The 12441-nt window shown below is 49.0% G+C and overlaps 3 protein-coding genes across 5 annotated transcripts in view; 1 reads left to right on the top strand and 2 right to left on the bottom strand.

Moving 5' to 3' along the window:
* Positions 1–12441, bottom strand: part of LOC126568306 (mitogen-activated protein kinase p38b-like) — a 643298-nt gene that overhangs the window by 105238 nt on the left and 525619 nt on the right. The window lies entirely within an intron of this gene.
* LOC126568491 (ras-related protein Ral-a) overlaps positions 1–12441 on the top strand; it is a 337581-nt gene that overhangs the window by 229178 nt on the left and 95962 nt on the right. The window lies entirely within an intron of this gene.
* On the bottom strand, positions 421–11259 carry LOC126567582 (uncharacterized). Its single transcript, XM_050223798.1, has 6 exons — positions 10714–11259; positions 10026–10622; positions 7892–7929; positions 7324–7818; positions 2042–2811; positions 421–1010 (listed from the first exon to the last, which is right to left on the bottom strand). The coding sequence occupies exons 1-6, from the start codon at positions 11257–11259 to the stop codon at positions 421–423; spliced, it is 3036 nt and encodes a 1011-aa protein (XP_050079755.1).

The raw sequence follows: 12441 nt of genomic DNA, 5'->3' as shown, positions 1-12441 counted from the left end.
AGATATCTGATAGACTGGGTTTGAGGCTCTCTTACGTTGCTGATGATTACGAAAGGAATCTAGCAAGTGGCCCTTAAACTCTTGTGAGTATTCACTGCGGGAGAACGGGCCGGATGGGATTTTAACCCCGGCCCTGCCGAGTGAAGATCAGTGCCGTTCCCTATCGCTAAAACACGAACCCTGTCCAAAACTGATGAAAGTCTTAAATCCATTTTCGAGAGAAGGATGCTGTAAAGGATTTTTGGCTCCATATGTGTATGAAGGTCTGTGGAGGAGCCTTCACGATTTTCTGACCTGAAATTCCGTGGTCAAACGACACCCGAATATATCAACACCTCGTCACATAGACAACCAGTTCAACTACATTTTCTAACTTCAACCGAATGGATATAAATTTTATTCATTTACCGCAAACGAACCTCACACGCGGGTACAGCGAGCTAGCGCTGGATAGTCGCACCGATTATTCTTCACATCAAACTCCAACCCAGCCGGACAGTCCATCTCGTAAGCGCGGCCTCCGAAACACTTCATAAACTTGCTACAGTTACCCGTACGTGGCAGATGTATCGGTTTCAACGGATCATCCGTACGGGGGCACCGTGCATCAACGACACTGACCGCCGGTTTGTACTGCGGCACTGGAGCGTCAACGCGCTGCTCCTGCAGATCGTTCCACGAGGGACGATTCAGTACGAGCTGCTCCAACGGCATCTCGAACCCGTAGTTAGCCTGCTGCACCTGGGTGCGCCCATCAACCGAACAGCGGACCAAATAGTCGTAGTCACAGCTGCGCTGCTCGATATCGTACTCCAATCCATCCGGACAGCGCATCTCGTACGCCACACCGGACGAACACACCAGAAACCGGTTGCAGTCGGTCGGATGTGTCAGATGAACCGTCTTTTCCGGATCATCGAACCGGGGACAGCGTGGATCAAGTATTGCCAACACTTTTGCCTCCAGCCCGATGGCCAGCAACAGAGTGACGACAGCAGTCACAACTGCACCTGCAAAAGGATCACTTACGGATAAATTGAAGCGCCACAGAAAAACACCACCACCACCACCACAGGACATTACCTTGCATTGTTCTTTGTTCACAGTTTACACCTTAAGTCAAGACTCCTTCAAACTACCTAGTAATGCATCAACCAGAGAAGCTTCAGAGCGTCTTATATAGCAACGGACCAGATTGTTCTATTCCGTCGCTTCGAAAGTTCTACCTCAGCACCAGAACGCCATCGTTCTGGACGAGTTTCATGAGTTGAAACTGATGTATCAATTAGTGGTACATCGTCTGGTCTTGTCAGACCGTTTTGTTGTGCCTGCTACCGTACTCCACCATTGCTATTCCATTGACTAAACTTTTATCTACCAGCAGCCTTGGGAGAGCTTTCAAGAAGACAGTCATTATCTTATCTGGGTCGCTGCTTCCTGTAACCCAAGGCGATCACGACAACATCGGCAACGCCTCGTTCGTAATACAAGAGAAATGAATTTGCACAAATAACCAGGCCACACACCGGGAACGTTAATGGCGCTGTCATCGTACTGCAATACATCGCTTGTCCGTGTGTGTGCGAGCATTAATGAACGGCAGATGAATGATCCGGTCGACAATTCGCTATTGCGGGGTTTACTCTACCGGGTTGGATTTTCCTAATATCCATAATAAATGGAACAACCTATATCAGCTCGGCAGAGGAGATTAGATAACTTTAAGTCCAGGAACATCGAATTCAACAAACCTTGTAATTTCATCCATCAGTTCCGCTTAACATTGCGAGTGTTTTGGTTGGTGTTACTTGGAGCCGTTCGAAGCAGATCAACATGTCTGCCCGTCTAACGATCGCGTGTTTGATTCTTGTCAGCCTAATCGACACCTTCTCCTGCCAAACGGCGTGCACTGGATTGGGTGAGGTGTTTCCTCACGAGGAAGATTGCACGCTGTACTATATCTGTTCCGAGGGCACCAAATATCAACTGTCCTGTTTTGGCGGGCAGCACTTTTCGCCCATAACGCTACGCTGTGAATCACCAGAGACGGCCCAATGTGATCCTGCATTTACGTCGACTGTTTCGAGCGAGAACCCTCCCGGTCCAACCATGCCGACTACACCGAGTCCCACGTATCCGTCTAATCCAACCGTTACGCTCACCGGTACAGGTGAACCCATAACGACTACGCTATCATCTACCGCGGAATCCACGGATAGTACGTTCACTGTCCCCACCGTACCGACAGCACCACCACCAACGGTGCCAACTGCATCACCAGAGGAATCCACTACCACGGGCCCTAGTACTACCGATGGGACAACTACACCGGAAGGGACAGAAGAAACAGATGTAACGGAAGAATCCTCTTCCTCAGTGGAACCAACGCCGTCACCAGACACTACAGTAACGGAAGAGCCAAGCACAACGGAATCTGGTAACACCGAGGAAATAACGGATGAATCTTCCTCAGTGGAACCAACGCCGTCACCAGACACTACAGTAACGGAAGAGCCAAGCACAACGGAATCTGGTAACACCGAGGAAATAACGGATGAATCTTCCTCAGTGGAACCAACTGCATCACCAGACACTACAGTAACAGAAGAGCCAAGCACAACGGACTCTGGTAACAGCACCGATGAGACACCGGATGTAACGGATGAGTCCTCCTCGGTGGAACCGACTGCGTCACCAGACACCACAGTAATAGACGAGTCCTCCACAACGGAATTTGAGATAACGGACGTTACGGATGAGCCCACGGAAGCGGAACCAACTCCGTCACCAAACAATACGGTAACGAGCGAGCTAACGGCAACGGATTCGAGTGAAGCGATTAGATGAACCAATCGAACGAAACGATCAGGATTCAGTCAATGTTATCGAACTCCTTTCGTATATTCGCTATTCGCTGTGTTAATGTACGAGCTGCGGGAATAAAAAAAACTTTTATAAAACGTTAGCAGCATTTTTGCTCCGTTGCGTTCTAATGCGCCTGCTAGTTATACTACACATACTGTACGTATGCGATTGCACAATCTGTAGACTAGTTAAGTGAGTTATTTATTTTTTAAATGTTATTTACAATTAATTATGACGGTACAATGCCTTACTGTCAACACCGCTTGTGGTGACTTAATTATATCAACATAATGATAAGGCCTTTCCTCCTTATTCTTTGCCTTATCCCGGTCATACTCGGTTGGCATAGTTAAGCGAGTTGTTGTTTTTTTTTTAAATATCCTAACCGAAGCATTTTTTTCACACAGCAGTTTAAAAAAAGCGTTGTCGCTTATACTCAAAACGAGGTTAAAACATATAAAATACTAAAACGATTATCAATTTGACAGCGTAACTTCACTGCGCCTAAAGCTATGCAAGGCAATGAGACGCATCACATCTCTATTAACAAAATTTTCCAACTAAGCCACTACTATTAGTAATTAATAAATTAAAATTTAGACAAATAGATAAATAAAAAAATTTAAAAAAAATCTGTCTTCAGTGCAAATAAGATTAGCGAAAGATGCCAAACACCCGAGTAATACTGTCAGTTTTCTACTCAAAAGCTGTGAGCTGGAATCTCACTAACCTTTCCTGCACTATGAATCATCGAGCCAGTAAAGTTCCCCTGCAATGTGATTTTCTTAATGGCGAACCTTAATGAAAGACTTGAAAACATACAAACACCCTCGGTACAACGTTGTACTTCAATAGTTCCTATAAAACCCACCAAAACTCCTATCACTAGGCACAATAAATTCCGAATACATCAAAGCTTCACCAACAGAATCGCCAACGAAAGCACATTTTATCTGCAGCCAATTTTGCCTTTAATCGCCATTTCTGTGTTGTGAAAAATATTCTACCACATGAAGTGAGTTGTGTGTATCTTATCTTGGGATACGATTGGATTACGCAGACGGAAGCAACATTGGTCTAGCCGTCTCCCCAGAAAGGCTATAAAAGATGAAATGTTATTGCCACGATTTCCAGTACCTACCGTTCGGGGCGGTGATTGCGATTTGCCCCATTCCGACGAGACCTCCGAGTGTGAAAGTTGTATTTTCAAAAAGCTTAAACTCTTCTCCCAGTAGTGCAAACACCGGTGCAAGCAGAAAATGGGAAAGTGTGCCTTCGTAACGCTTTGTGCGTTAAGCTTGTTTGTCTACGTGCAGTCACAGACAGTGGATTCACGCTGCCCGCTAGTGGACAATCCTCCCTTCCATTTGCCACACGAAACCGACTGTACGCTGTTTTACACCTGCTCCTTTGGCAAAAAGTATCTAAAGACATGCCCGCCGAATCAACATTTTGGATTCGCTATCCAGCGTTGCGATCATCCGTACTTTGCCGAATGTAATCTCAGTGGTGGTACACCGACTGCTGTGCCTACCACTCCGTTACCCACTATCCCGACAACGACAACAACGATTCCTACTACCGTGCCCACCACCGTGCCGTCGACAGTTCCAACTGCATCGCCAACCACAGCTCCCACTACGGTGCCACCAGTGACTACTACAGTACCCGTCACAACAGCTTCCACACCGGTTGCAACGGCTCCAACTCCTGGACCTACTACAGTTACAGCGCCTACCACTACTACTGCTGCGGCACCGGTCACCACTACCGCTAGTCCTGACATACCGACTGCCCCAACAGTGACATCCGGAACAACGGTTCCAACACCAGTGCCAACAAATCCAACAACTGCAGCAACAACCGCAACACCAGTTCCGACGGCTCCCACGCCATCTCCTACGGTTCCAACGGCTCCAACGCCAGCACCGACCAACAATCCCACAGCATCTACCATCCCAACAGTACCCACCGCTGGGATACCAACCGTTCCCACGGTAGCTGCACTCTAAAGCTACAACAAAATGGCCAACTCGTGTTCCTGCATGTACTTCAAGCTGTCGAGCAGTGCCCTCTCCTCACAAACACACACACACACTTACAGGCTGTAACGTGGCCAACGGCACGAAATATGGATAGATGGAAGTAAGCTAACGCAGTCTGCAGCTATAAATCAATAAAATTTTATTTATTACCTCCGCCTCAAGCCCCTAATGCCTGATACGTTGCGTGGCCTATCTGCGGCAGCCGCGCACGATACTGGATAATCGAAATACTTCTTATCGCTTCATCGTGCGCAGAAGGTTTAACCTGATGGCACCGAAAACCTGTACGCAATAAAAAGCCGAATAATATATAGCCCAGGAAATTCGATGTTTAAGCCCTTTATTTTTAGTATGAGCGTTAGAATGTTGTTGAGGATCGCTCGATTGCTCACCTGAAAGCGGTCAGCAATCATTTGTTGCAGTTTATTTTCGGTTCGTGGTGGTTAGCCCCAAAAGCTAGACAATTTTTAGCGCACTAAGAACGCATTTATCTCCCTGTCGATCGAGGTCTAGACATAAACCACCCCCAGACAGCCATTGTGCGGCCGCTTTCATCGTGCGAGAAATGTCGGAAGTGGCCGGACGTATCACACGACCTTTCGGGCTTTATATGTGGGGCATTACGCGATTACACACAGGGTCGGTTTATTATGTTTTTCATACACGCAGTCACTTCCATCGTATTCCCGGAACTGAGACAGCACAGTAAATAGCAACACCTTCCATCGAACGGATGTGACACAGGGATTAAAAAGGCAGTTTGAAAGCAAAAAAAAACGGTTAAAAAGTATGGCATTGCTCCAGTTTCTGCTCGTGCACGGTGCACTACTAGCGCTGCTGATCGTCCTTTGCTGGGGTCAAGAAACGACAACAACGCTCGAACCGGGCGATGACCCATTCGTCGAGGTGCTGTACCGACGCATCCTGCGGCTCCGTTGCCCGGATGGTCAGCGATGGTACAATGCGTTGAAAATGTGCATCTTCGTGCCAACGGCACCAACGGCCGCACCAACAATCGTTTGGCAGTAGCGAAGGCTAAGGACACTTGAAAATAAAGCTACCGGAAACAGAATATTACGCTGGTTTGCAGTCTCGTAGATAGCCTTTTTACTTTCTTCGAAAACCATCCGAAAGAAAGGCCGTATGAGGCGACCTTTCCTTTGCGATCGTGTGAGTCGATTCTGGTCACTGTGAAGGGTAATTATGTATGCAGCGTCTACGCTGTTTAGGTGCTGCTTAACACGTGCACAGGTTTAGATGCTGCTTATCTATCTACTCGGCGGATCGGGTAACCTGATAGGATCCGACAGACGTCCATTTTATCTATGATGCGTATGTAGGTCCACGACTGGCCTACCGTTACAGTGCTGCCAGCTATGAAATGGCATGATGAAAGGGAACGAGTGGCGTCAGCAGAACTAGCCGTCCAAGGGGCAGACCGGTCGGTTTGATTACAATTTATTATTATAGAACATTGTGCTGATTTTATCGTGCATTCTGCACGGTGCACGGCCGTAAGATAACGTACCGGGGTATACTATCTACCTGATCGATCCGGCGTCCGAGGATCCTGATGAAATGTACGTCATCTTGCTGGTATTTGGTAGAACATTTGCTTTATTTTGTTGTTTTGCTGGGTAAAAACAGTGGCTGCCGCCACCGAACACTGTTCACCAGGGGCGTAGCTCTGGTAGTAGTAGTTGTAGTGGCCCTGTTGACAAACAGCGGACCAACACCATCGCTCGATGGTTTGCGAATCTGTAACGGGCGCGTGTGCGTGTTTGCGAGCCAGCAAACCAATCAATGGAAGTGAATAGTTACGTTTGTGCTTCCTGTACATGGAACCGAGAATTTGAGATGATGTCGCGCTGAATCTTGCTCGTCAACTTGTCATCTGTCAGCGGAGTGTATGCTACCGGGCTACCGTAGTTGGCAGCCTACAAAAGCTAGCTACCGCCACCGGGACGCTACTAGTACTGACCGGAACGTTGAGTAAGCACGGTAAGGGGCTAACCACCAATACCGTGACTGTGACAGCTACAGCCTCATCAACATGCTCTGTCCACGGTGGGTGGTGTGTGCGACGGGTCTTGTCGTGATATCGTCGCTGCTGCACTGCTGCATCGCCATAGATCCGTGTACGACGGGTAGCACCGTACCGCATCCGAACAACTGTCGCAAATATCTGGAGTGTGCAGAGAACAACTTTATACTGCTAACATGTGGTGACAAATATTACAACGCGGGCATCGGTGCCTGCACGAGAGAAGTGCCTACAAACTGCCAACAGCGCAAGGACGAAGATGATGCATTGCTCGGGAATACATACCTGGGACGTGCGGTTGTCGATCCGTGTGAATCGCACAGGCCCGGCATCAAGCTTCCCCATCCGGAGAACTGTGGACTCTTCTACCAATGCACACAGTACGGTTCGGCACTATTCTCCTGTCCGTCCAATTTGCTGTTCCACGCCAACATGAGGGTTTGCGTTTGGCCACAACAGGCAGAATGCGCTTCGAACGCTGTTGAGCCTCCCATATCAAGCACGCTGCTGCCGGGAACGGACGACGATGAGAATGACGATGACGATGGTAACATTGCACTGCCGGAGGATATTTGTGAACCGGGCTGCTTCCTAGATCTGCGGTGCCCGGTAGGCTGTGACCCGATCGTACCACCGAAGCTGTTCCCACATCCCAGCCGGTGCGATGCATACTTCACCTGCAACACGTACGGATACGCGTGCGAAACCGAGTGCCCAATCGGCACGTGGTACAGCAGCCTTTTCCAACGCTGTGTGACACCGGAGCTGGCCGAATGCACACCGGCCGTACCGCCCACCTGTGAGGATCCTGCCTGTCTGCCAAATCCGGACTGTCCCGTTCCGGATACGGACCCTCCGACGAAGCTACCGCACCCGGACAGGGACGATTGGTATTACATCTGTCGCGATGGTACGGCTTGTCAGATGGCCTGCCCGCCAGGTCTGGTGTGGTTCCCCATCACTAGAGAATGCGATCTGCCGGAAGGAGAGGAAGATACAACGACAACTGTAACAACCACCACCACGACCGAGGCTCCAATTACCACCACGACTGAGGCTCCAGTTACCACCACTACGACTGAGGCTCCAATCACAACGACGACTACTGAGGCTCCAATCACAACGACGACTACTGAGGCTCCAATAACAACGACGACTACCGAGGCTCCAATCACAACGACCACCACCGAGGCTCCAATCACAACGACGACTACCGAGGCTCCAATTACGACCACAACTACTGTGGCTCCCGTCACAACGACGACGACGCAAAGTTGGACCACCCCCGAGGTGGACTGTCCAACCTGCGCGCCATCTAACTGCTACCCAGACGACCGTTGTCCGAAGTGCGAAAAGTGCGATCCTACCTTCTTCCCGCACGAAGACTGTGACAAGTTCTACAAGTGCAACTTTGGGCTGATCTGCGAAATGAAATGTCCGCCCGGTTTGCACTTCAACACGCGCGAAAACGTGTGCGACTGGCCGGCACAGGCCGGTTGCGAGTATCCGCCAATCATCGAAGAACCGCCAGAGAATGCGGCCTGCCATCCGAACCCACTCTGTCCACCGGGCAACGGGGTCGAGGTGTTCCTGCCCCATCCCTCCAACTGCTCACAGTTCTACAAGTGTAGCTGGGGCAACGCCTGTCTGAAGGAGTGCCCGGATGGGTTGCACTGGAGCGTGACCAAGAATCGGTGCGAGTGGCCATTCCAGGCCGGGTGTGATCCGAACATACCGCCGAACGATCCCAACTGTCCCACGTGCCCGTGTCTGCCGTGCCGTTCGAACCGGAACGCTTGCCATCCGTCGCAGCGTTGCCCATCGGCAGAGTATATGCAGAATAGCTCGATCAGCTTCAGTCACGAGCTGTACTGCAACCGATTCTACGAATGTCTTGCCGGGCAGGCGTGTGTTCTCCAGTGTCCGGACGGTCTCGAGTACAGTGGCGGTGCGGGACGGTGCGAAGAGCCTAGCAAAGCACAATGCAGCCGCTGGTGGAAGTAAAACGTAATAAGACATTTTTACAATAATCTATAACGCAAATCAAGCGTAATAACCCAATAAAAGCTACTACTTTCCTAATACTATGCAATCAAACTTATTAAACAATGTATTGTCTGAATTCAAGGAGGCCATCGAATCGGTCAGTGGATTGTGATTCATATGGAGTCACAATGTTGTTGTGACCACCTCCCCTTCTGTCATTATCTGCCAGACTGTATTATCTGCCAAACTCGCTACGGCTCTGACGAGCCCTTTCTCAAGGCTCTATCAGTTTTCAACAATCTGTTGACCATCAATTATCTAAATAAGACAAAAATAGTATCTTCACTGTAACAACTGTTTGTCCAGAGAGGGAATTGTGGACGGAATTTTCCGGGAGTTTTTGGGACACCAACTCGATCCCACCACCCTCCGCCCAGTGATTCCGCAAAAGAAGGTAAATACCTACCGCTGAATGCGTCTTTGGGCCGCACATCTTTTTGCAGAACACGCCAACCCAATCCCTCCATCCCTACACACAGTTATAACGGAAAAAACAAAAGCTTTCCCATGGAAAATCGAAGATAACTCGCTCATTTTCGGTCCGATCGTGGCGTGCAGCATACCGTTGGATGAATTTTTGAGGCGCGCATTTTTTGTGCAGCACTTCAACCCGAACCTTCCACTACACGAAAAAAGGGGTGTTTCGCAATAACTGCAAGAGAATGAAGAGATGCTGGTGGGATTTTCCGGGAAGACAAACTGCACTACTCTAGATCTTCATCTTCAGTTTTTCAACGCAGAAGAATTTGTTTTCGTCGCTTAAAATCCCAAAAGGCCTCAACATCCATTCCGTCTAGAGCCTCTAAAGGACTTGGTCCGTCTCTGTGCACAGTGATCATTTCTCCTCAGCCTTCTACAACACAGAGGCACCGGAAAACGGGGGACTAGAATGTAAAACGAAATGTTTCTTTGCCTTGATACACAAAACACCCAAAACCAGCTCAATGTGCATTGTGCACGCGTGTGAACGTGTTTATAGATAACATATTACTCAAGAGGCGCATCAATATCCCACCCTAGTGGGCGCAACCGGCTGCGGAAGCGTAATCGCACCAGTTGCGCTTTGCGTTCCAATGCTGCCCGGCCGGACATTTCTTCTCGATCGCGACCCGTCCTACGCACACCAGATACATCGAACAGTCGGTATCGTGCGGCAGCTCTACGGTCACTTGATTGTTGCTTCGTGCCAGACAGCGTGGATGATTGTCGATCATGCGGAAACGGTACTCGACTATCGGTTCCGGTCCATTCTTCTCCGGCTCGGGCACAATCAGTATCGGTTGTGGCGGGTCCTGCTGCATCAACTCGGACACACGGGAGACAACATTCTCCTTTACCGGGACCACCACTGGCACGGCATATGATTCGCGGGAATCTGCACGTTCCTCTTCCTCGACCAAACTCAGATCGACACCGTGCACATCCAGCACCAGCTGGCCATCGACGCGCGGTGTCGCACAGAAGGACGCGCCAGCAAACTCGCAGCGCTGCTGCTTGTGATCGTACAGCAAACCCTTCGGACAGCGCTGCACGATCGCATTATTGTCGCCCATGCACACCACGTACAGGCCACAGTCGTGCACGATGGGGTAAACTTTACCGGCCGCCTTATCCCAGCAAACCTGCCCCAAAGGGATGGTAAGAGAGAGAGAAAATGTGAACTTAATTCTCGCCACGAACACGTGCCCTGCTGGCCGTTCTTGGTACACGTACACTCTGCGGTGGAAGTGACTCCACTTCGGACTGTTGTTCTTCTGAGGATTCGGCAACGGGAGGCGGTGCGGTGACAATCGGTAGCCAGTTCGGAGGTTGAGGCTTTGGTCCGTCCTGCACTTCAACTACCGGTGGTACGACGGGAAGTAGCGGGATCGGTTGAGGTTCCGGAAGGGGTACTATTGGCAGTGGTACAACCTGTGGCGCTTGCGGTATCGGCACGGGTACGGGCTGAGGTTGCACCGGCAGGGATGGTTGTGGTAGCGCATGTTCCGGCCGATTGTCCTCTAACTCACCGTGCGTACAGGACTCAACATCGTACGAGCAGGCATGTACGGCATCGCTAAAGTAAAGACCGGTCGGGCACGGCAACACCTGCCCATTGCCGCCCATATCACAGATTACGAATTTACGGCAATCCTGCGGGTACGAAAGCACCTGCGCCTCCATTCCCATACTGTAGCGCGAACATCGTGGATCAACGGTTGCAGCGGATACGCACGCCAGCACGGATACCAACACCAGCACAAGCACGTTCGTCAACATTTGTGCACCGATTGTTTGCTTCTGCCAGAATGCTTCTGATGTCGCATCCAGCCTTATTGCTGCATTTTATAGAACCACCGGCCTCTAGAACGGGCCAGCAAAAGTCCAGTTTACTGATAGTATTAGTGGATGGAGTGGCAAGAGCTGATAGCTTTTTTTTTAGCTTGGAAAAGCGTCTCTCGCACGGCACGCGGGAATACATCTCTGCCAGACATTGGACGCCAATTAGGCGCGACCGGTTGTAGACACTAATAGGCAATGTCTGCGGTATCATGAGCCACGGTACATTTGTTTTGCCATCGTATGATTGATAATGATGGAATGCGTCATTAAGATGATATCTTTCGTGATGCTAGGCTACAGATTGCTGCGTCTGACTATGCGTTCTTGCGTTGCATCCTTGGTTACCATTAGGCTCCATTTAGGCAACCTTAGGCTTCTTTAATCTGTAACTGAAAAAGACGTCCGAAGAAAGCCAGCCGGCAGTCGGAATAGCAGCGGATGCGGTGTTAATTGTCTCACACTGGGTTAGCTAAAAATGTTGTCTTAAGTCCCTAAAGATAATCCAGTTTGGCGAAATGCATACTTTCAGGCTCATATTTGCCTTAGTGTACAAAACATGTAGAGAATCACTTATTATTTGAGCGTTTGTTCCTTCCGTAAAGGTGCAGCGTTGTCAAAACGGACAAATACAGAACTACCAATAGTCAGTAACTTAAAGGATCCACTATTATCAGTTGAAAGTAACCACCCTGCTAGCCGGAAAGATAACGATAGTAGCCAACGGATAACGATCCGTGCTTTACAGTTCTATACACAGTTTGTTGTAAAAATGTTTTAAAGCAGTTAACATTTTTTTTTCATTTTATCCGAAAAACATGTCAATTTAGAAGAATCATAACATGGCAAATATTCAAAAATGGGGCAGTACATTAAATTTAATTTAAAGAAGAAAAGCTTGACTGTGCTTTCACCAGAATATTTCAATGATATTGGATATAAAAACAGTTATAAGCCTCCATAAGTTGCTGACTACCGGGGTAGCTCGGTTGCCTGGAAAATGAGGTTTTCCTGGTTGCCCGGGACAAGGTTAAAAAAGTTCAATATGAAGCGCAACTCAGATTTTCTATAAAAATGCTGTAGATTTTTTTTATTACATAAATTCCCTTATTTATTTAAATT

Source organism: Anopheles maculipalpis, chromosome 2RL, assembly GCF_943734695.1.
Source record: "Anopheles maculipalpis chromosome 2RL, idAnoMacuDA_375_x, whole genome shotgun sequence".
NCBI classification, from domain to species: domain Eukaryota; kingdom Metazoa; phylum Arthropoda; class Insecta; order Diptera; family Culicidae; genus Anopheles; species Anopheles maculipalpis.
Note: the sequence above shows the minus strand (reverse complement) of the source record. Positions and strands in the feature narration are given on the sequence as shown.

Coding starts and splice junctions, on each gene's coding strand:
- LOC126567582 (XM_050223798.1), bottom strand. CDS start 11,259: ATGTTGACGAACGTGCTTGTGCTGGTGTTGGTATCCGTGCTGGCGTGC. Junction 7,930..10,025: donor ACGCTTCCGCAGCCGGTTGC/GCCCACTAGGGT, acceptor TCCTTCCGGCAG/ATCGCATTCTCTAGTGATGG. Junction 2,812..7,323: donor GAACCGTACTGTGTGCATTG/GTAGAAGAGTCC, acceptor CGTTGCCGTTAG/CTCGCTCGTTACCGTATTGT.